This window comes from Macrobrachium rosenbergii, chromosome 11, assembly GCF_040412425.1.
Source record: "Macrobrachium rosenbergii isolate ZJJX-2024 chromosome 11, ASM4041242v1, whole genome shotgun sequence".
NCBI classification, from domain to species: Eukaryota; Metazoa; Arthropoda; class Malacostraca; order Decapoda; family Palaemonidae; genus Macrobrachium; species Macrobrachium rosenbergii.
Window position 1 is genome coordinate 45657924 of NC_089751.1, and position 25806 is coordinate 45683729.

General features: G+C 36.1%; 1 protein-coding gene across 1 annotated transcript in view; it reads right to left on the bottom strand.

Annotated features, from left to right (window-relative positions):
* The window catches only part of LOC136843400 (protein CEPU-1-like), a 34996-nt gene extending 9582 nt beyond the window's left edge, over positions 1-25414 (bottom strand). The window contains exons 1-5 of the mRNA XM_067111759.1: positions 24955-25414; positions 9252-9403; positions 6700-6777; positions 5658-5796; positions 720-870 (exon numbers count right to left, since the gene is read on the bottom strand). Coding sequence (XP_066967860.1) covers positions 720-870; positions 5658-5796; positions 6700-6777; positions 9252-9403; positions 24955-25057 — 623 coding nt within the window. The 5' untranslated portion in view covers positions 25058-25414. The remainder of the gene's footprint in view (positions 1-719; positions 871-5657; positions 5797-6699; positions 6778-9251; positions 9404-24954) is intronic.
* Positions 25415-25806: the final 392 nt, after the last annotated feature.

A 25806-nucleotide genomic window follows, 5' to 3' on the forward strand; every position in this document is an offset into this window, starting at 1 on the left:
AATCGTCCGGAAAACATTCCTGGGTCAGTTTTTTTAAACATCCTCATAAAACGACTAATTTTAATCCAAGTTATAATATAGTATGGGTATTAGTTGATTGATTTTAAGGAATAAAATATTACTGCGTATTACTGTGAATCAACATCACACTTATTTTACCTTTTAGGAACTTTGACTATAAACAGTAATAAGAGACTGATCCTTTCAACAAATCCACTCTTTTTGTATTTGCAATATATTGGTTACCATTTAGTAAGTCAGACTTTAATAAACAACGGGCCTTTTGGTGTTACTGCCTGATGCTTGATAATTACCAGCGAATTCAACTTTTACTTGAGTAAAGCAACAATGATCGTTCGTTTCGAGAAACAATACTTCACTGTAAGATACCTACAACTTACCTTTTCATATAAATGGGTAAAGGCTACGTCACGAATCGTCAAGAGAAACATGGCTTTCTAAAATGAGCTTTTATATTTAGTTTTTTTCAAAATCATCTATTCGGTGCAGAATTCTTAGTTCACTGCCCTTCACTTACAGTAATGGCGGATTCGATTAACAAATGTCATCGAAAAGTCAACTCACAGAAAACCGATTTATCCACAGAGAGTCGAATTTAGATCTCATCGCCCACGATACACATCATCCTCTCGTCCTCTTAATGAAGCTGCTGAATATCAATTCACTAAAGAGGGAAAATATATGTAAATAATACGTACCTCAGTCCATCTGTCTTGATGGGAACTAGGTCATGCAACCACGTAATGGGGCCTGGGGGTTTAGGGGGTGCTATGACCCAACAGGTGAGCAGTAATCGCGACCCCGTTTCCACGTAGACTTCCGGCGGGCCCGCAATCACAGCTCCACCAACTGTGAGTTTAGAAAAATGGGGCAGGGATTAGAAAATACTTATTCACTTTCTTTTTGTTATTAGGAAAATGACAGAGAGAGGATCTTCTTCACTTCCTTTCGTTTTTAGGAAAATGACAGAGACAGGATCTTCTTCACTTCCTTTCGGTTTTAGGAAAATGACAGAGAGAGGAGCTTATTCACTTCCTTTTGTTATGAGGAAGATGACAGGGAGAGGAGCTTATTCACTTCCTTTTGTTATGAGGAAAATGACAGGGAGAGGAGCTTATTCACTTCCTTTTGTTATGAGGAAGATGACAGGGAGAGGAGCTTATTCACTTCCTTTTGTTATGAGGAAAATGACAGGGAGAGGATCTCATTCACTTCCTTTCGTTATTAAGAAAATGACAGAGAGAGAGAGAGAGAGAGAGGATCTTATTCACTTCCTAATGATAGAGGGAGGATCTTATTCACTTCCTTTCATTATTAGAAAAGTGACAGAGAGAGAGAGAGGATCTTATTCACTTCCTTTCATTATTAGGAAAATGACAGAGAGAGAGAGAGAGAGAGAGAGAGAGGATAAAGCAATGGAAACGTTGTACAGCTGGACGACACACATGAAAGAATGCTACTTTTCCGTATATAGGAATATTACTGTGTGCCAGCAGAAACAAACTAAAACTAAATGCTGCTGGCGCGGGTTGATGTTACTTAAGAATAAATGTGCCACGTCGGAATTTGGCTTTCTCATTCAGTTGTTTATTTATTTCATTTAACAAACTGGAAAAGGAATCTTCTTTAAGTTTGTGAAACCCTATATGGAAACCCATAATCGGAAATTGCTTATAAACACCGTAATTGAAAATTTATTTTCATCTAGATTTTATGAGTTCGTTTCTGATTTATCACGGAAAGAGTGAATTCAAAGTTGAAGCAAAACCTATTAAACTGGATGACTCTTGAATTACCTGTAATGTGATCATGGACGCATAGTATACCCGTGGGAATTTATTTTGCATGATGAAATCGATTTTGCTGGCAGATAACGAGCTAAAAAGTTACGTACCGAAGCCTGTAAACTCACTCCGAACGAACTGTTATGAGCAGTGTTTTCCTTTTCATACGTATGAAAATAAGTTGGTCTATATGTATACTATTGTTGTTAATGATTTGAAAAAAAAAGTTGCGATAATAATAATAAAAACATAAGCTCCATTGTTACAATTAGGGATTCCTCAAGAGATCTTGCACTTTTAAACTAGAGAAATGTGAAACTACTGGTATTTGGCTATTTCCTTTGGGAAGCAGTAATAAGCGTAGTTATATAAATTACGGTTGCCAAAGCTGTAGAAGCTCGAATTTTTAGTAAGGATAAAGCAAGCTTAAACATTGCAAGAATACGGTTCGGAGTTATAGCCAATGGGGAAAACATATCCAAATTCAGAAGGTCTAAGCAAATATCCCCTTGGTTTTAGTATTATGATAATCAAAGCCATACAGTATGCACATTTCCGTGGAAATAGTGTAGTTTCCATGGGTACAGCGAAAATCACAAGAAATAAACATATGAAAATAAGGGTCCAATATCGGAAAAGCAATCTGTCGTTAATATGCAAATGGAAAGTCATGTATGCAGTTGGCTCTGAACTTATCATTTGAAGGAAGAATAACAAGAAAGGGTCAGTAATAAAAGAACTTATTGACTGTAAAGAAAATTTCTGTTCGTGTAACTTATGTTTTGTACGGCTGAAAGAAACTTTAGATTATTTGTGTGTTGGCTGATTTTATCAAGTCGTTAGACACAGGAGATAAGTTAATTTTTTTTTTTACCAATACTTATATTTTTGTTATATGTTTACTAATTGTATTCATATGAATAAAGTTTTGAATTTGAATTTGAATTTGAAATCTTGTCGACGTTTTGTAAATGTGATCCGTGAATAGCAAGCAAAACATCAGCAAATCAAAATAAAGACATTTTAAGAAGTCTTCACTGACTGTTTTGTTCCCATCATCGTGTATTTGCTATTCAAATCCTACCTCATAACAAAATAACACAGAGTGGGCAAATAAGCATGAATACAGATGCTATTAAAAAAGGGCAAAAAACAAAACCTTGATTGGTAAATTATATGAAAGATTTATTGTGATTTTGTGGAAAATATATAAAGAATAAAATATTGCGTAACCAGTTGACAAGCTATATTGATTTATATGTAAAGTGATGTTCAAATAAAACACACAAGGTATTGTTCCGTAATGAAACTAAAAATCCAAAACGCAACTTATGTATGTATATGTATATATATATATATATATATATATATATATATATATATATATATATATATATATATGTATATGTATATGTATATGTATATGTATATATATATATATATATAACGAACAGGGTCGTACAATCCTATTCTATTCATTGGCCATACATCTCACACACACACACACACACACACACACACTCACATACACATGTAGTTTATATAAGTTCCGATAATTCTGAAGCTAAGTAAAAAAAAAAAAAGGATTATAGCATATCCAATATCCTTTCTTCCTGTTCATTAATTAGATATTTTATTGCAACGGAAAACAGTAGCTTTGAAAACACGACTTTTAGTCATTAATCCGTCAAGAAAGAGGTTTTACGTGGAAAACTAGTTCTGAACTCGAAATTGACATGTGCAAAAAGTAAAACTATATTACATAATCGTTCATAAATTGATTTTAACGAAAAAATAACCGGCGGTCTTCAGGAGTTACAAATGAATATTTCTCTATCTTGCTTTAATTCAAAAATAATATATTTTACTTCCAATGAAGAATATTGATAATCGTCGAAAATCTAAATAAAGATTTTTCAGTCAAAATGCAAATTATTGCTTGGCCAGTTGAAAATAAAATTTCTGACTGCCATTATGAAAGAGGTGTCCTTCAGATGGTCCAAACGCTGTCGCCTCAGTCACAGAATGCAAAATGATTTCCTTCTAGTGAAGAGAAAGCTGAGGCTGCATATTTTATAGTTTTTGGTTTCAGATTTGTTCTTAAGCTGGTTCTTTCTTTCCAATGATTCAGGTATACTTTCTGTGAAGAGTTACCAATTTCCAGTAACTGTGCTAAGTTTCAGACAAAGTCTCTTCTCAGTGGGCGTGTGATTTACAAGCGCGACCAAAGAGAACGGTACCCTTAAAAAATTCAGCTTCCGCTGAAATTGTGATGGGAAATGGCTTTTCGAGAAATCGTATGGCGTCAGAGAATTCGATATCCGCTGCTTTCAAATGGAACCGATTTGCGGGAAGTGGTGAAAGCAGAGCAGCGCTGCCTGTGGTGTTTTGAACAATTTGGAATGAAAAATTTCCCAGTGGCCAGTGGAATGCTGCGCCGTCTTTGATGTTACTTTCGAAAACAGAATATCCTTCAAACGAAAAGGATACATAGTAAGCTTCCTTCAAATATGCTTTCGTAATTTCTTATAAATTGTTTTTATTTATGCTCCATTTAGGACCAAACGGTCTACAACAAAGCTTTTACAGGTTCAGGCTCTGCCGTCAGTGCACCTCATGTAGTGCACTGTAGGCATTACTTGAGGGTCTTTGCAGCGTGCCTTCGGCCACTAGCTGCAACCCCTTTCATTCCTTTTACAGTGCATCCACTCATATTCTTTCTTTCATCTTACTATCCACCCTCTTCTAACTGTGTTTCATAGTGCAACTGGGAGGTTTTCATCCTGTTACACCTTTTAAACCTCTTGCTCTTAGTTTTCCTTTCAGCGCTGAATGACCTCATTTATATATATATATATATATATATATATATATATATATATATATATATATATATATATATATATTTTTGTTAGAGTCCTTGAATATTTGCAACCAAAATAGTCGTAAACTGTGGAGCGCATGAAAAGCTGTTTGTTGGACAACTAAATGGGTAATATATTTCGTATATGGGTCTACTTTATTATTTTTTTAACACAGATTCTGTAATATAAAGGCATACATAATGACACTGAAATCCCGATCATGTCTTTTATCAAACAACGCTTTACGCCAGATCAACGAGTGACACTAATCTTAAACAAACTTTGGACTATTAATTTTGCCTAAAAGTGAAAAAGTCATCCAGAATTTGAAAAACTCAGCGGAATATATGAATGAGCTCTCGCTGCTGTAGCTAGTTTTACAGGAAGGTATGTGATTAGAGTAGGGAGATAGTACTGATAGTGCTGTTAGTTCATCTATAAAATTAGACCACTATCTTTGTTATTCTTGACATTCGATTTTTGTCTTAAACCACCGCCATTCCTTTATGTGGTCTTGATACCCAGTAAGAGATCTGAGCTGTATAGGGACTTCCAGGAGAGTTGCAAACCATACATTAGATCATGCGTCCTTGTAATTACTACTTCTAGGAAATTATATAAATCCAATTGCTTGAGTAAGGTCTGGAAAAAATCAATCCTCCTCAGTAACAATAAATGAAATGGGCATCTTCATACGCTGTGGCTGGGCTCAGTAGTGTTATTACATAGCAAGCAACGAATTTTATTTCGCCTGAGAAATAAAATTCACGTGAGGCAAATTGCATTAACTCTTTAGTTTGTCTTTATTTTAAATTGTAGATATGGCTTTCATGCTAAAAGGAAAACTCATGAAGAGAAATACACTCGTGAAATAAACATGAGGAACATTTTCACGGGCGATAGGGGCTCACAACAACAAACTTTCAGGAAGCAATATTAATATAAAAATGGAGAAATGCATGTAAACATTCTCTCTTTCACAACTTACGCTGAACATCAAGTTGAACTGGATGAGAGACTTTAGGTCTGGTGTTGACCTGGCATTCGTAGATACCGGAATCATCTATGGTGGCTTCTTCGATCTCCAAGTCCCAGGCCCACACCACCCCAGTTCTCCACGCACGTATCTAAATCAGTCAAAATAATAAGATTACACATATCGTAGAGAAAAAGAGAGCTGAGGTATCATTTGTAGAATGTCGAGCTTTAAGGGTGAGCCTAAGTAAATTCTATATATTTATGGAAAAAAAATATTCTTCCAAAAAGGATAAGATGAAATATATTATCACTCTGTTTACAAACAGAAAACTTCATGATACAATAATATTGTTAAATTTGGCTCGTTATCATGCTGTAAAAAGTCAGTGCCTGATAATCAAATAAGCACAAAATTTTTGGGCAGTCGTATCACAGTTTAAAGCAAAAACAAAACTACTGATATGTATTGCAATAACCAAAGTACCAGATAAGTAAAGCATGAAGATTTCTATGACCTTAATACAAAACTGTCTACGGCTCACCAGTCACTTAAGAAGGTGAATAATTGAAAAACTAGCAAATAAAGATTGATGTTTGCTTAGTCTGAAGAGAAGTGCTTTTTATTTTTATTTGTGCTGCAAATGAAGCCTTCACCATTCAACAATCTTGTCATCTGGACAGCCATTTCCGTAATGGCTATCCAAATAATTCTTGAATTATATCCATTTACGATTTTGGTACACATATTTGTTGATGTTGCTTAATATAATTAAAAAATACTCTTGGTAGCATGAGTCTTGAAGTGGAGAAACAAATCCACAGTTATGTATATGTACATATATTTAAAGATAAATCCGGGATTGTGTTCGATTCCCCTTTTCAATTTGGAAAAGGGTGAGTCGAACAGTTTCCCGCAAGCTTTCTGTGCAGATTTATCTTTAATAGATATATGTACATATACACAACTGTGGATTTGTTTCTCCATTGCTTAATATATTATTATAGGGATCGCCATTGGACATTCTTTCACATGCGTAATCTTCAACATTTACCTTTATTCGAGTATCGGTGGTGAAGATCACACTGTCAGTGGAGAGGACTTTGAGGTCTTCTTTTCTTATCCAGGAAACCTGTCAAAGGAAAAGACGGTTCTCTTGGCGCATTGTGACGACAGTGAAAAGGAAATCTCATACTTCAGTGACGTGACAAAATGATTTCACTAGAATTATTCAGATTGTATGAAAATTCGAAATTAAACTTGAAGAATCTACATGTTAGATTAAAATATTGTTTTATATTAAACATGGTAGGTTCATGACATTCGGGGTCATTTATGAAATGAAAAACGATAACCATGTATTGTGGTTCTGACTCCACTGTATGGGACACGCGTCTTGATGTCAGAAGACGGCCTGTGATTTGGATTAATGTTTTTTTATTCAGTTTTGCATTTGCGAATTCGTAAATTTTATTTCTGTGGGAATATCTAAATAACATTCAAAGAACCACAGTTCTATAACATTTTATTATACATCAATAATAAGTAACTTGCTATAAGTAGCATAGTTATTCCTTATTTTACAGGTGAAGTTAATAGAGGGGACCGTTAGAAATGTTAAGATAGTCCCATAACTTTCCCTACCATGGAAGAGTATGGTATGATATTGATTGATAGAGCAAGACATGATAGAAGGATAGGGGCGTGCGGATTAATTGCTTCTTACGTTAATGTTATGTAAAATATGGCAATTAAAAGGACAAGTTATGCCACATACATAGATATAGAAGCAAGATATGATAGACTTAACAGATTTAAAGTGGAGTGACTCGAGGATGTATAGTATACAGTAGAGAGGGAGTTGCTGAGTAATTTGGAGTGTTCATGGTCGAAGAGAATCATATTTTCGAATATATATGTGTTAATACATGGCTTAGCGATAAAGTCTCTCTGAGACCACGCTGGAATATGTATGAATTGCTTAAAATCTCCCTGAGTTGAGTGTGTAACAATCGAACGCAGGGGACACAGGATTCGCGAATTCTTAGTATAAGGAAGGACTTATGAATGGAATGCTTGTTGCAGATGACGCGGTATGGATCGGTGACAGTGACGGAAAACTATAGGAAAGGCTTTGGAAATGTTTATAAGGTTGGAAAGTTCAAGTAAATGTGGCAGAGTAGTCTCATGAGAGTAACTGATCGCTGATTCGTACAAGTGCTTGGGAATAAGTTTGATGGATGCTAACAAGATGAGAGATTATGAGTAAGGTGGCTACGTACGCAGAGACGAAACCTTTTGGTAGTATATGTGCTCTAAGACGAATTGCAGAGCAAGGAATGTGGAGGATACATAAAAGAAATGTTTTAATGTTTAGCAAAGATGTAAAGATGGATTGAAAAATCTATAATTTGGGCTTTTTAGCAGGATCAAGGGGAAGAGGAGCTAGAGAGGATCTAGTAGATAAAGTGCAAGAGTTATCGGAAGGATGGACCTTAATATCTAGGAAGTGAGGGAGAGCTAGCATTATAGATGTGCATGTTGTTATGTATGTTGGGTGGGTACGATGTAGTGATGAGGTTTCTTCTAATATTGGTCACGTTTTCTGCATGACCAGGTTGTCCATGATACATCAGTTAAGTTATGAATGTGTCAGTAACCCTCATGATTTTTCTCTGGAGCTATCCTCTGTTTGTAGAAATGAGTTTCTGCTTGAAAAAAACTCTGTAGCCTCTATATACACAGCAGAAGCTTTTATTTTACAATAAATTAGTATATAGAGTAAATAATTGAGAAACATTTTTTAAGTAAATGAGTAAAATAAAATAATATACAACCGAGAACGACAGAAAAACAGGCGATACAAAAGATACTGACAAAAGTGTCAGGAAGAAAAACATTTTTGTTTTCGCAAAATAAAACACACAAGGGTGGAGTTTTTCCCTTGCAAAGGAATCCATTATTGATTCACTGTTCCTCTGTTTATATTTGTTTGAAATTGATTTTTGTTTGCATCCCTTTTGTCGTGCAGTAACGAATGCCGGTGTGTTTGATCTAAAAATCTGGGAGAACAATCAAGAACTGTTGGGATATTTTTCTTTCTTGTCCGTACATTTTCTCTAAGGTTCATCGTGGAAGGAAGAGATAACAAGGTGTATGGGGCTAGGGGGCAGGGTGGGGGCGCAGTGCAAGGGAATGAACCACATTCATTAATAAACAAAAAAAAAAATAAGACTAAAAAAAACTTGGTGATAAAATGCATCTGAAATTTGACCTAGCAAACCAATTCATTTCGAGGCTGAAGATGATATGGGTAATATCTTGGATGCGTAGTTGTATTAATTACCTCTTTTATGCTTGTTTTATCTTTACAAACATCTCGAAATACTGACTGTAGAGACACTGCAAAAACCATGAAAACTACTTTTAAGTTCTCTAGTCAGAAAAAACTGCGTGGATGACCTAATTATCAAATAATTTTAGTGATAAAATTGCAATAACTGCCAGTTATGCAACAAAAGCCTCCGTTCAATTCAGTATGAAACTGGGATAGGGAAAATATGATTTTTTATTTTGAAAAGCATAGAATATCAAAATAGACCTTACCGATCTTCCTTTCAGGTTGGCCACACGGCAAGGCAAGGTAGCCAGTCTCCCGACAGTAACCGAAATGTTGGTTGGAAGGTCTGGAAGGAAGTGAGGTCCTCTTCTCTGTTGCTGGTCATTTCCAGTCTTCCAGTTTGTTTCCTCTTTCCATCCTGAGAGAAAACACCAATTACTTATTAATAGCCAATTCGATTAGTCGAAAAGAGTGTAGATGTTCTGGTTTCTTCTAATGCGTTTTGATTGGAACTTTAAGCTTACCTGGATGATAATTTTAGTAATGAGTCGACACTTCTACTCTCGTGTTCACAATTCCTCTAGTCCTCCACTACCTTTGATAGCTACCTACTCCTTTTTCCTGGTCGTCTTAGCCTAAGTACCCTGTGCTTTTTATTCATAATCTATAGGTTGTGGAAATTATTTCTTTCCACTCGTTCAGTTTCAAAAAGAGTGTGTCTTGTTGTTTATGCTACTTTCTACTCAATTCCGGTAATTCTTGGAGGACACCAAATTCACATACCAGTAAGAAACATCGGCATAAAGGGTGATAAATCGGCATCGGAACCTGCTGACTTATAATGGGCCAGGTGAATCCAGTCTCGGATCTTATACTAAAATGTAAAACTGATATGCTTGGAAACCCTCTTGGGGCCGTGTTGAGACTGGTATCGATGGCGACTTATCAGCTGTCAGAATTGCTTAAAACTTAGTCATACAGGTGTTACACTCAGTGGTCTGCTGAGTTTCTACGAACTTTGAAGGAGTCTCCCTTTCACTGATTCTACAGTATCGATGGATGTCGAGAACCTGTTCAGATATGTTTCCATGCATGATACAATTAACCACATCTAGGGTAGGTTAAATATAAATGCTATTACAGCCAATCTGGATGTATCAGAAGAAACCATCATATCCTCCTGAAAGCCTTCACTAAGAAATCCCAGTTAGGCCTTCATGAAGGTTACCTACTGACATTGCCATGGGGTCTCTGGGGAATTTGTCGTATATATAGTTCATTTTGTGAATTTTCATGTCGGTCTATTAGAGCACAGGATCTTCCATTGTATCACCAAAAACCTCACATACCATTGACAGTTTGACTATTCCTTTGGGAAGTTGGAATTAGATAAAGACCTTGAGACCATCAGCAGGACATTTGTTATAAAATTTTATTCTGAAAGTGGTAACAAGGCAGTCTCCATCCTTGATGTACTATCTGCATAAACTCCTGTGCACTACTAGAAGAGTTACTAAAACCTAATCAACTCAGCTCTATACCTCTGAAAGTAAGGGAGTGTTTTTTAAACACACTAGAATCTAGTGGACTCCCATGCCAGAGGCACCTTTAATGCCCATGCTGCCGCCCAGACCACCAGCGAGAGAGTGAGACCCGCCGACCGATAGAAATTCAGCACCCCAGTGATGTCGTGTTTGAAATTTAAAAGCCCGGATGTCAATTTGTAATCCAATCCTGAAGACGCCGCCGAGAGGTGGGGAAACAGTTCGTCAAGTAGGCAAAGTAAATGGAAAGAAGCCCGAATGATTTTTCCTTATTCCTGAGAAGCTTGCCTGAAGAGAAGAGAAGTATAGACTGATTCACAGTCTTGATAAAAAGATAGCATCTGCGAGTAATGCTATTGACTTCAATAGAAACACACATACATACACACACACATATACATACACACACACACACACACATATATATATATATATACTACGAACCATTTTGTATATATTAGATAATGGATTAGCTTCCCCTAGTTGCGCGCCTTGGGCTTCGCCTTGCATTTTTAGTTTCCAAACCCAATGATTATAGACAAGCGAATAGAGTAACGCCTAAGGACTCCTTCCCACCTCCTAGAGTACTTGATATTTTGGACAATATAGGAAACAGTAAATATTTAACTCAAATAGACTTCATAAAGGGCTATTATCAAATGTAGTTAACTGAGAATGTTAGTGAGATTAGTGCACTCGTTACTCCTTTTGGCTTATTTCAATACAACGTTCTTCCATTTGGCACGTGTGAATACTTGAATTTTAACATTACGTAGAACAAGCATAAAAGAACTTCCTCTCATCCTGTCAAATTTGGTAATATTGAGTAGCGATGTTATCACTGCTTCACTAACCTTGTGATCTTCCATTCGTGTTGCTTTTCTTCGTGGAAGGTCACAGATGAATTATTGACGGCGCGATCATTCCGCTTACTGTTTCCTTTACGAGTTTTCGTTCTCGGCTCAAGTTTGGGGAAAGTTTCTTTCATTCTCGGTAAGTGTTTGCCAACCTTTGTCTCACGTAATAGCTTTGCTCCTCTTAGTTCCATTTCGCCAGTCGTCCTCCCTCGACGGCACTTTAACCTTCAATAAGTTTTAACTCTTTCACGTCGTGGGCAATGCATACTTATTTCTTCACTGCAGTCTGATATAACCTATTTTTATCATACTAATATATACTATTCTCAGAAAATTTTTCTGTAAATGAAAGAGGTACAACAAAGGCGTAATATAAAAAGAAGTAGGCTAAACATCTGCCAAAGAAGTTCAAAATACACATTTTAGGATTTAGTATTTATAGTCTCATTTTATATGAAATATTTTATTAATGGTTACATGAAATATATATATGCATATATATGTGTGTGTTTATATATTTGTATATATATATATATATATATATATATATATATATATATATATATATATATATATATATGTGTGTGTGTGTGTGTGTGTGTGTGCGTGCGTGTGTTTCTTTAGCAAAGTGTCAGTGACTGCCACACGGAAATTAGATATTGTGCGTAAGGCCTCATGTATTTATAACAGTGATAAAATTAATGCAACCTGTTTCAGGTCATTTGTCCTTCCTTTACCAGAATCCTTCCTTTACCAGAATACTGCTCTCCATTATGGATGTCTACCTCTGCCAGAGATTTATCCGTTTTTCACAGACTTTCTCGTGGTGGCAGTTTGCTGTTTCCTAACATTTGCAGTTATAACTTGGACCATCTACGGATGGCCTCTTATTTCTCAAGTTTTCATAAGTTGTATTTTAGCAGATCCCTTTTTCCTGCCGAGAACAACTCGATTTGCTGATCAGCAGCTAAAATTTGCAGTAGGTATGCCTCGCTGTCAAACTTTTCAGTTCCAGAGGTCCTTTGTTCCTCACACCGTTGGACTATAGAACAGTCTCCATGAAGTTGAGCAACTGGAACCTTACGAGTTCAAGCGAAGACGCAGTGCATTACTACACTAAAGCAGTTCTCCTTGTATTTTATATTTTACTCTCGTTTTTATCTGTTCATTTAATGATTTGTTAATTTGCTTTTTTTATGATAACTGATACGTTTTTCTGCATTTCCTTTTACGACGAACACCATACTCTTTGGAAGCTTGAATTTCAAGTCATCGGTTCCCGAGAGCTTGTTCCATATGAACAGAGTTCATCTGAACAATAATAATATTGAATGTGATAGCTGCATTCAATTTTATAGTTTCCTCTATGTTTCTGATGGTTGATTTTTCATGGTTACTGCATTCTTCCAGTAACTCCCCGGTATTTGTCATTCCTGGAGAGGATACCAGTTACAGACTTGGTTAGCTATATTTCAGACGAATACAATACCTCAGTTACTCTGTGACTGATAGAGTATATCAGTTACTCAATATCTGTTCAATTAAAGAGAGACCCTCCCTATCAGTTAACTTCAAAATACCACGTCAAGTTGAAATACCACGTCAAGTTGAAACTTCATCGATATTAGATTCGGTGCCATAAATCTGTCTCTTGGTAGCTTTAATCTCTTCCCAAGTCTTGCATGTTATGAAAGTGAAGTTCTTATCCAGCTGCCTAACTCCCCTTTAGCATAATCTGCAAAAGACAGAATCTTGCAAATGCATAACTGGATCCTGAATTTTCTTAGATTACAGGCGAGCCTCTACTGAATTTACCCAGCTCTCTACCCCTTGCGTTGAATGAACATTAACAGCTCCTTGGAAAAGAACAATTGCTGAATGTGTATTCACAACAGTGAAGTCATTCTTAATAGCCCCATCAGCCAAAGCCATCTTTTCTGTATTTGTCTTTTTTTACTGGACATGCATCGCTATTCACTTCATATTTCCACCAAATGGATCTATAGAGTATGCCCTTCCTAACCGTGATCTCATATCTAAAATAGAAGACAGCACCAAATCAGAACAATGTGATAAGTAAACAATAAGTATGCACGCGAGAGAAAAAGAAGAAAAAACCTACTGCTTAAAAACGTACTGAGTGGCTCCTCCTGAAGCCACTGCCACAGAGCACATTTTTCTGCTGAGACTAATACGAACTCACTGTGTGATACTGAATAACTGAAAACGCTCTCGCACTTACGTTACATAAAGGAATTAGGCGTTATATGAAGTCCACAAGTAGGGCATCTTTAGGGCATTGCCGTGACAACGCCCCTTGGGAGCGTTGGGAAGATTTTCGCTTCCTCCATCATCATTGTCAATGGGGTTATCTCAGGTGAAGTTCCTCTCGGTCTAGGAAGGAAATCTGATTCTGCCAGGTATACGTCTTATCGCGTGGCATGCTGCTTCATAGTTCCTGTTTACTGTTTGGAGAAGCTTGATCTCCTCTCGTAGACGTACATACTGATGCAGGTCTCATTTTCTCTACCTCTGTCAGTTCCTCGTCGGACAAGTCGGTAGAGTTCTCGGCTAGCACTCTGCTAGGCCCGAGTTCGCGTCTCCGACCGGCCAATGAAGAATTAGAGGTATTTATTTCTGGTGATAGGAATTCATTTCTCGGTATAATGTGGTTCGGATTCCACAATAAGCTGCAGGTCTCGTTGCTAGGTAACCAGTTGGTTCTTAGCCACGTAAAATAAGTCTAATCCTTCGGGCCAGCCCTAGGAGTGGTCTGGTTAAACTTTGTCTCTCTCTTGATCCTCGCCACATACTACCGCTGCCGCCCTAGGCCACTTCAAATATGTAAAGGAAACGGCTGTGGGCCTTTTTAAAATCGTCACTTTACTTCAACAAAATCATAACGTTGGAAACTGAAGACCCGTCAACAGAACACATCACGCCACCAAGAGTCAGTAAAATGCATTTAAATACATTGACAAGGCGTCATCAATGTACAGTTAAATTAACTGTACAATTAGACACACCTGGACACTACCACCTCGCTTCGAACGTAGACTTCTATACTTCTTTATCATTCGTCCACCTTCACTTGTATTGTAGAGGACTACATTTTAATTCCACAGAATTTCTCTAAGAAACTTCTTAACTAACACCGTATTTCTGGCACTACCATTATATATATATATATATATATATATATATATATATATATATATATATATATATATATATATATATATATATATATATATATATATATATATATATATATATAGAGAGAGAGAGAGAGAGAGAGAGAGAGAGGGGGAAGTGTGTGCCTTTTTTTGTGACTGTGATATTTTTTGCTCATGAGTGTATAGAATATCAACTGATATCGGATTCTTGGAACTACTGAGCTTCATTCCTCTTTTACGAATCTTGAGGTAGTCATTCTAGCTTCGTGGGTCGAATTTCCAACGCGCAAGTAAAGAATGCTGACACCTCTAAAATTTTCAGTATAACTTGGCAAATGTATCACTTCTGACCCCGACACCATAATCACCGGGCCTGGCTCTTTATTCACTTGGCTAATTCATCTCAATATGCAATCAAATTATCTTCAGTCTCGCACCTCTCGTTTTGTTTGCAGTAATCACTTGCTGCGGAGGGAATCCATTATCGTCCTATGTGGTTTACTGCCCGGAAGACCCGAGTAATATTTCCAATAGATCATCAGCTAAATCTCGTGTGGTACCAAGAAGCACAGCATAACATTATTCACGGCATTAACTCAATCGTTTCTCTTTCATAATTGAAACCAGGACATTTTTTCCAAAAAGCACACAGCTAAATTGCATTAGGTTGCATTATTCTTCATTTACACGATGAGTTACCGATGACGCAGAAACTTTACAAATAATAACGCTGCTAAGGTAGGAAAAATTATACGTGAAAGAACGAACATACAATAAAGGCCGCTGAACGTGGATACTTATAAATTTCAGTTTTCTAATTCAAGTGTCTTATTTCCCGGAAATTCATTTAAATCTTAACAGGAGTGTTTCAGAGTATCCCTACGTTCGTAATAACACAGTTAAAGCATGCAAGGGTAATCAAGACTCAGTAAAACTTACAAACAGCTACATGACAATAAAGGAAAAATTTATATGACAGAGGCTATGATGATGAGGCATGATGATTTGTTGAACCCTTATCGGATCTTGGATATTATCTCTCTCTCTCTCTCTCTCTCTGTCTCTCTCTCTCTCTCTCTCTCTCTCTCTCTCTCCTTTTTACCAGTGTCCAAGATAACAAATAATTCCTGTATTCTCTTCCACAGTACCCGTCCTCATATAAAGACCTTAAGATGGAAAGAGAGGTAGGCTGAAGAAATTTTGCAAACTTTGTGTCGTGTGGCTCAAATAACCTCGTTTATCTTTCGGTGCTTCAAGAGCCCGTGCTGGCATAAAGCCAGCTTTAATCAACAAACGACATTCCGGTGCTTCTTTTAAAGTGAACATATCCAGAGCTGCGCCGATTTACGCATATCAAAAGAACATCCTGTAGATTAAAAAGAAAATGAACGAAACTTTTGTACATACACATAGCAGATACGGCATAAGGAAGAAATGAATTTACTGATTTCCCGAGGATATCAGTTCCTTTGACAAGCAACCTTGCATTAGGGTGGTATTGCGTCTCATCGCATCCTTGCAAAGTTTGCACCAAAACTGAAGAATATATTAACATTTTTTTAATGGAAGGGCTTCACTTTAAACATTATTATTATGACTTTCAAAAAAACCTCGTCAGTTCTCGATCATCGCGGATGGTACAAGACTTTGGCAAGAAAATACCCATCCAAAGTAAAAAAAAAAAAAAAAGTTAATCTCCTTTGAAATGTATTGCAAATATATTTAAAAGCTTGGAATGGTAAGGTTTCATTGTCTCCAAAACTCCCACAATTCTTCGCCTGAATATGTGACGAAGAATGAAAATAAAAGTTTCGTCAAATAACTCAGTGATGAAAAATATATAAAATCTTTATACTGCTGTAAGACGAGGTCATTTTCAATCATTACAACATTTTGTTCATCATCAGAATCATATGACTTACCTTTCAGCTATTTCACGAACGAACCTAATGCTTAGATTCGATTAAAAAAAAATGAAATTTAATAATGTCTTTGTTACAAACTATCTAAATTGTTTTAATATGCAGTTAGTCATCCGGCAGCTTTCCAGGTTTCTGAATCTCTAAATGAATTTGCTACCCGGTGCAAGCGACAATTCACAGATCCCGTACAAACTGTCCCACCTGCTTCCAAAATATTTACCTTTTTCATACGAAATAAACTGTCATTCTTTTCTTCTCTGCAGCTTTTAGATATCCGGAAGACTTGCCATTTTTGTCCCCCTGGTTTTTTTTTTTAATATCGGTACAGTATATTGGAAGACAAACGCATGTCCTGGAATATATTTTGCCCTTCACAACACACAGGATAGCATGGATGCTATTATATTTATTGGGGGGGGTGAGAGATCCCACATTCCACGGGTTGGGAAAGAACTTTTGACATTTACAAACTATTTACAAATTCATCTGTCAAAACGGTGTTCATTTTACAGCATCTTGATAAGACGTATTTGGAGAATTTCAGTTTACATTTGATAATATTTATTCCACAATTCGCATCCAAGTTATCATCTCTCCTTGCCCAAACTGCGTTAACATATTCGATAATTAGCAAGGACATAGTGTTTTGACATTGGACGCGGACAAGGTGCTCTTCGACCATTTAGATCATTTCGTTCATCAAGCCAGTGTGGATTTGGCTTAAGGATCTTCTGAAAAAAAAATTGTTGTTGTTAAATGTGACCAACCAATTAAAACCTTAGTGTTAAACTTTTATCTCAGAACAAAGAAACAAAACAACACTATGTCCTTGCTAGTTATCGAATATGTTAACGCAGTTTGGGCAAGTAGAGATGATAAGTTGGATGTGAATTTTGGAATAAACATTATCAAATATAAACTGAAATTCTCCAAATACGTGCCATCAAGATGCTGTAAAATGAACACCATTTTTACAGACGATTTTGTAAATAGTTTGTAAATAGTGCATATTATAGAAATGTAAGGATTATTGTTATACTGTCATCAATAAAAAAAAGATAGATCTACCAACCTTCCTAAGTGCCACATTACAGTGAGATTCGGTATAACTGCGTCCAGAATCAATGACAATTCTTTATGACAACAATTTCCACGTCTTACCACCTACTCAGTCAACACGGTAGCCGTCCTCGGCAATAAAATGACTCGAGGTATTTGGTTGTTATCTTAAGCTTATCCCCCACCTAAGGAGATTGGAATCCCTCCCAAACCTGTTGCACTGCCAATCCACGAGCCATTCGTCTGGATTGGAATAATGTATGGAAGTGCATATTTAGCCTATTACTGTGAAAGCCTTCTGCACTGGATAATCAAGCTGCGTTTTACCAGGAAAACTAATAAACATGACGCTGAATTTTGTTTTTCTCTCTACAGGAACCAGTTCTTTTAAAAGAAATAACTCTCTCTCTCTCTCTCTCTCTCTCTCTCTCTCTCTCTCTCTCTCTATATATATATATATATATATATATATATATATATATATATATATATATATATATATATATATATATATATATATATATATATATATACACATATATATATGTATATATAAATATATATATACACATGTATGTATGTGTATGTGTATATATATATATATATATATATATATATATATATATATATATATATATATATATATATATATATATTGAGTTATTTATTTGAAAAGAATTGGTTCCTGTAGAGAGAAAAGCAAAATTCAGCGTCATGTTTATTCTTTTTCCCGGTAAAAGCAGCTCGATTATCCAGTGCAGAAGGCATCAACGTCGTAAACACCATTTACCTCTACCTTAGACATTTTTGTTTAAATGAATTTCAAGGCCGTTTCACCCTTGAGCCTCTGCCACCCATCTATCCAGCTAAATGCCCGTCTCGCTCTTTTCCTTCCTAATTAAGCTTCTACATCTCATTTAGCCAACTAATCTTCCTCCATTCTCTCAACTTGAACATACCACCTCTATTTCTCGGGTCCTACATGGGTCCTAAGCTGACCATATTGTCACATATTTGTTATTTCCCTACTTTTCTCACCTTTTCAATACCTCTTGATCCAAAATAATGCTTAAAAACCATTTCTCTTAATTAATTATACCCTTTTCTGTAAAAGAAAACTACTGAGATGGCTTTTTGTCTGTCCGTCCGGACTTCCAGTCCTTCTTCAGATCTTAAAAACTACTGAGGCTAGAGGGCTGCAAATTGGTATGTTGATCATCCACCCTCCAATCATCAAACATACCAAATTGCAGCTCTCTAACCTCAGTAGTTTTTATTTTATTTAAGGTTAAAGTTAGCCATGATCGTGCATCTGAATCCGCTATAGGTACCAACAATACAGGCCACCACCGGGCCGTGGCTGAAAGTTTCATGGGCCGCGACTGAGAGTTTCATGTGTCGTGGCTGAGAGTTTCATACAGCATTATATGCTGTACAGAAAACTCGATTGCTTTATTTTCTTCAATTCCCTTTGTCACGTTTATCCTCAACATACTACACCCATATCCGTAGAGGGGTAGTGCCGTCAGTGAGCCTCATGCGGTGCACTGTAGGCATTACTTAAAGTTCTTTGCAGAGTGCGTTTCGGCCTCTAGCTGCAACCCCTTTCGTTCCTTTTATTCTCTTTCTTCCATCTTACTGTCCACCTTCTCCTAACAATTAATTCATAGTGCAACTGCGGGGTTTTCCTCCTGTTACACCTTTCAAACCTTTTACTGTCAATTTCCGTTTCAGAGCTGAATGACCTCACTGGTCCTAGTGCTTGGTCTTTGGCCTAAATTCTATATTCAGTTCAATTCTACCACCCCACGTACTTCTTCATAACAAATATCTTTTAGCAGCGTCGCTGTCAAATTAGTAAATCTTTCCTTTTCGTTATCTGTCATACTTCTCAGACAAAATCCTGCTGTACACATTACACATTGTACTATATAATTTAATAAAATTCTTATGGTTTAGTCACTTATCTTCTTTTTAATAATCTCTGAGAATATTTATTTTCCTTGACACCACCTTTCGAATTTTTCCCTCATCCAGACATACCTTACCCAACCTGGTTATCCATTCGAAAATACCACCACGGTTATGCCACAAATGACTAAACCTTGACGTCTTTCCATTCTTCACCTTGTTGATTGCCCCTCTCATTAGGCATTTGTTTCTACTTATGTATCGTCTTTTCCATTTATCGAGAGCTCCTGCATACGAATCTTTTCTCTTCTGGCTACAAGTGTACAGCTGTAGAGGCTTTATATTAATTTTTATATAAAAAATAAATTTATTTTCATTTCTCAAAGTGAGAAAAATGTTAGTTACAATTATAGTAAACTCTTCATGAAGTAGAAGACAAAGATTTCAGGAATTTCACATTTGTTTTCCTTCGAGATGAATCCAATTAACGTGTGACCAACACAGACATAGAGCCTGGAGATCCTCGCATGGGGATAATTCCCGAGGGCTTCTTGTTGTATTGGCCAAACCAAATGTAGTTATCTTGGCTCTGCTCCCGGCGGCTTATGGCCAGTTCTCGGTTCAAGCTCAAGAATTATTTGAGCTGCAACAACAGAGTCCAACAAATCCATATTTCACAGTAAAAATAAATGGACTTCCATAGTCCAACGTCTAGAAGTCGTCAATGCGCCTTTAATACTAGCCTTCAGAAAAGTGGCTTTATTTGATTATAAAAAGTGCCATCCCGCAGGGGGGTAGGGCCGTCAGTGCACCTCACGGGGTGCACTGTAGGCACTACTAAAGGTTTTTTTGCAGCGTTCCTTCGGCCCCTATCTGCAACCCCTATCATTCTTTTTACTGTACCTCCATTCATACAACCCTTCTTCCATCTTGCTATCCACTCTCTCCTAACAATTATTTCATAGTGCAACTGCGGGGTTTTCCTCCTGTTACACCTTTCAAATCCACGTACTCTCAATTTCCTTTCCAGCGCTGAATGACCTCATAGGTCCCAGTGTTTGTCCTTTGGCCTAAACTCTATATTCGATTGCATTCCTAAATAGTGCCATCTGGAAGTAAGTTGAAGTTGCTGATGAGTCATAAGAAACCGGTAAAATAAAAGCCTTCCAGTATAATTCAAATAACCATAGCCCACGAAACAGCTATTTCTACAAAGAGTTTAAAGAGAGTTCTGGTAAAATTACGTTGTTCGCGCTTTGTAATGGTTCCCTAGCATCTCAGGTTATCTTAAAAGGTTTCCTCGTGTACGTTTGAACTTTAAATATTGGCGTTAGGCGATGTATAATGAAAAGGATACAGTGACTCAGGACGGAAAGGGAGTTATCGGTTAGTAGCGGGTATTCATGAAAATTTTGCTCGTAATCGTGCAGACTAGATAACTTCATTTAACTTCATGGAAGTTAGAAAATGGAAGGCCTACATTTTCCTCGGTGGCAAAGTTAGTTATATGCAACCTAAGCATATAGTTATGTTTGTAAAAAAAAGATTGACCGAATATTGGAATGAGTGGATGATAAAAACCACACACCCACAACAAACTACGATATTGCTGGACATAATTTTTTTTTTTTTTTGCCAGCTGGCATCATGTAACAACATTCAAATTCATCGTTAAATTTGACCTGTTTTCCAAAACTGTTTTCCAAAACTGTTTTCCAAAACTGTAAGAACGAGTGAGGCAGTAGTAGATAAGGAAGGAAAAAACTCTTAGGTATGAAAACAGGAATAAATATCACCCTTATTAGAAAAGGCCAAACCTTCAACTGGGAACACTACTGCCCAAGAACTGCGCTCTGTTCAACAATGACGCAAAAGTCAGGCGTTGGAGATCTCTGAAACCTCAAAATCAAGTGGCCCTAGAAATGAGGTACCTCAAATTAATAAGAGCATTAGAAAGCTGATTTATCACTTGCATTTACAGCTGCCCTCAACATCGCTTTACTAGGATTAGATCATGTTGGGAGTCTGACGTAAGATAGCCCACTGAAATGTAGTTATGCGTCTGAGATTAATCATGTTTCAGCAATAAAAGTTACATAAGTACATAATGGTAATGCTAACTTTCATTTCCTGAGTTACAGTGTTTCTTCGTGTTTCCTAAATCAGAAAGCATACACATCATAATAATTTACGAAGAGTAATTTAACTACTGATATTGCCATGCATGTATTTCATTCTTGCTTTAATCCATTCCACTGACCTTTTTTTTCTGCTTCACTGAATAGCGTAAGTTCTATTATACGAGAATATTCAAGGGAAGATTGAAAGAGTCTAGGCTTTGTTTTTCAATAAATATAATTTATAAGTAAATTTCAACAATAACTAAAATTCTACTGCAAGTTTGTATACTAACCACTAAGCCTACATATGCATATAATGGGCGACATGTGATTTTACAGAGTAAAATAAAACAGGAGCACCAGAATATATCTCGAATAACTTTGCACCAGGCCACGGAAAATAACAGAGAAACATAATAAAGAGTCGCCGCAAAGTCCAAGTTTTATATGAATGCTACATCACTGGATACATATCATAACGAAGATATTGCCCTTACTATTTCCTCTCTTGCTTTGGTGATTATCCTTTCTTTATTCTTTGTTTCCATCAATGCTGTTCTATTTTTCGTTCATCTTACTATAATTGTGTTAATCATTAATCGTTGTAAGTCAATTTGATTTAATGTTACGAACTGCTTATTGATCAAACTTTATTTAGGAAACAATGGAACGGATGCAGAATAGGGAGATCGGTAATGGTGAGAAGTCCTAACCTGTGTTCTGACCCCCCTTTGCAAAAAAAAAAAAAAATAAACACCCTAAGGAACACTGAATATCTCTGCCTCCAGACTCTTTATGTTACCCGAACTATATTTTTCTTAATGGCAATATTTTTTTTTCGAATTATTAGTAACTTAAGTATATTTATATCTATTAATTAACTTAATTTATTTGTTCTTTTTTAATAAGTGGAATCTCTTCCTTTGTATTTTCCTTTACCTCCTCTTACTTCTTAACGAACACCATATACTTTGAAAACTTGAATTTCAAGTCAGTGGCCCCTGTGGGCTTCTTGTTCCATATGAATAGGTTTCATCTTCTGAATAATAATAATAATAATTTTCAACCATGTGACAGGTTAAATGTTGTGCAAAGAGCATCATGAGCTAAGTAAAAAGAGAGGCCTAAATAGAAATGCTTGATTATCAAGAGTGCATATATATATATATAATATATAATATATATATATATATTAAATATATATATATAATATATATGATGTATATATATATATTATATATATATATATATATAAATATATATATGGATTATAATATATATATATATATATATATATATATATATATATATATATATATATGTATATATATATATATATATATATATATATATATATATATATATATATATATATATGTATATATATATATATATATTATGTATATATATATATATATATATAATATCATGCACTTAATAATCAAATATTGTTCCATACACGTTTTTAGCTCATGATCTCAGTATTTACACACATTGCTCTCTTTTCCTCTATCGCCTTTTTTTCTATTGGAATCAACTCGCCCAACTCCCTTTCGTTGCTCGCCAGACTTCAAGGGCAATAGATTCAGACTCTTCGGCTTCCATTTCTGTCCAATTTTGGCTCTAGAGATTCACTGTCATAACATTTTCTCCCACTGTGATCAATCTGACCAATGCAATCCTTAAACTAGCAGAATTGTACTCTTTCACCTCTCGCTAATCTTTTATGATATGATTACTACACTCTCCCAACTCTACTACACCTTTCAGCTACACCAGTCACAACTAAGCTTTGTATTTCACATCTGGAACACACTGCCCTTTCATTTATTTCATTCAGTATCCAAACTTCCAACCTTTTTTTCCTCATATGGAAATCAGATGTAATCCTTTTTTTGCTTTTTCTGTTTTTGTATGAAAGTGTGAGGCAATAGGCTATAAAATCTGTGCTCATGCTGTTTTCTAGCTTTCCCTCCATACTGGGAGACAGAAATTTGATAATTTTCTGAGTATTCCACAAGAGCAAAGGTGTGATTGCCACTGGGCTCAAGTTAATATGTTTATCTTCGATTTATTGCCATTTCCTCCCACCAAGGGTTTCAGAACCCCACATTAGGTACTACTCTGGCATGGAGTACAACATAAAAGGGCCAAAATGCGTAATCTGCACAGTGGTCACTATTTGATACATTATTTAACACATGAAATACTTTTGCAGCATTAGCCATTTCTTTTATCTACAAAGAATGCTCATCAGTAGTTCGTGGAAACCCACATAAGGTCTATGCCACTCACCAGTATCATGCACACCTCCTAGCTCTTCTTAAACAGTGAAGCCAACACAAAAGTGACAATGATCACACAACAAGTAATTGATATAATCTCACATAAGAATGAAAATAGATTTTCGCTCACTGCAAACCAGTATTTCAACAACAAGACACCGTTGTTAGTCATTAGGAAAATGTACACACGACACTAGTCACCCATCGATTGAAATCAGACTTTTCATGGGTCAAATGTATTTCAAACGTATTCCCGTTCGAAGCTGGTGAGCACGCTCAGGCAAGCATTCATGCAAGTGCGTGTTCTCTCCCCTCATAAAACGAGGGAGACATATTTGTCAGTTAAACGATAGCTCAGAATGGAGCTAGCTGCCCATGGAGGCCAGACTGAAAGCCTCTCTTAATATTTGGCATCTCAGCGAAATGCTGAAAGATGTTTTCCACCGATCTGATTTTTTGCCTTAGGAGAATAGATGCAGTAACGTATAAAATAACAGTAGCCTATAAGCGAAGAGAAGTGAGACATACAACAAGGATGTTAACGATATTAATAAGAGAATGACTTGATAACGTAAACTTGTCAATTGTAGCGCTTTGGAATTTGTCAGCAGATTGACTCAGCCTACAGTACAATAAGCAGCTAAACTGGTTGTGGCGGTCACTATGTTCATTATTTTTCAATTCTGGAAATGGCCACACAAACACAAACACACACACACACATATATATATATAATGTATATATATATATATATATATATATATATATATATATATATATATATATAGATATATATGTATATATACATATATGTATATATATATATATATATATGTATGCATGTATGTATATCTACATGTACATGCAATTCGAAGACAGATACTTGTGCACCTATAGATGCTTCGATGCGGAGAATGCCACAGTAAAATGATTGAATATCCTCATTAAACATTAATTCACGGCTCACTCCTAAAATACTCATTAATATAACAATCATTGTAAAAGCCAGAAAAAGAAGAAAGATCTTTTGAACCCCTGAAAAAAGAGATGAATTGTCATTAATACAACAAGAGTTTAATTAACATAACTCCTTACCTGTGTGAGGATCAGCAAGAGTTGACTGGGCCTCGAGTGTGACTATAACGAGAAGAATAAGGTTGATGCAGTTCTTGATGGATGAACACATCGCGAATCTCATGAAGAATTAGTCATTCAGTGCTCAGTTTCATCGTTTGTTGCAAACACCAAGCGTTTATATTTCCTTTCATTCCTCGTTCGACCTTCCAGATGAAGAACTTTTTATTCACTACTCATTTTTCAGAAGAACAAAATACCATAAAGTGAACTATCAGGTACTTGACGATAAAGTCTTCGAAGGAAAATGATGCACGTGAAACTTCCACTCGGGTGTGTCAGGATCTTCGAGGTCTCTTCTTGTGAATTATCGTTTCGATGGATAATTTCTCTTTTCTTTTAACGTGTTTCTACATGTTAGTTCATATATCTCCATATTTGAGCGCTTCTGTCCCGAGGGTATTTTGCCTGTGACATGAAGCTGTTGGATTGCAGGCTAATAAGCTAAACACTTGGTTCAGAATCAGTAAATGATGGGATTATTGCACAAACGACCTGGCATAAATACCAAGTAATTTAAACTGACATCGGTCCATATTTAAAAGGTTCACGGCTCACATTCTAGTAACCGTTCACCATTCCACGAAATGGAAAATGAGTATTAGCGATTGATGGGGTGAAAAAAAAAAAAGGGCATGGTGCGGGCAAACCTATTCTCAAAGACTTCCTGAGGGAATGGGAGGCTGCAGTACCCTTCTTCACACACACACACACACACACACACACACGCACACACATATATATATATATATATATATATATATATATATATATATATATATATATATATATATATATACATATATATATGTT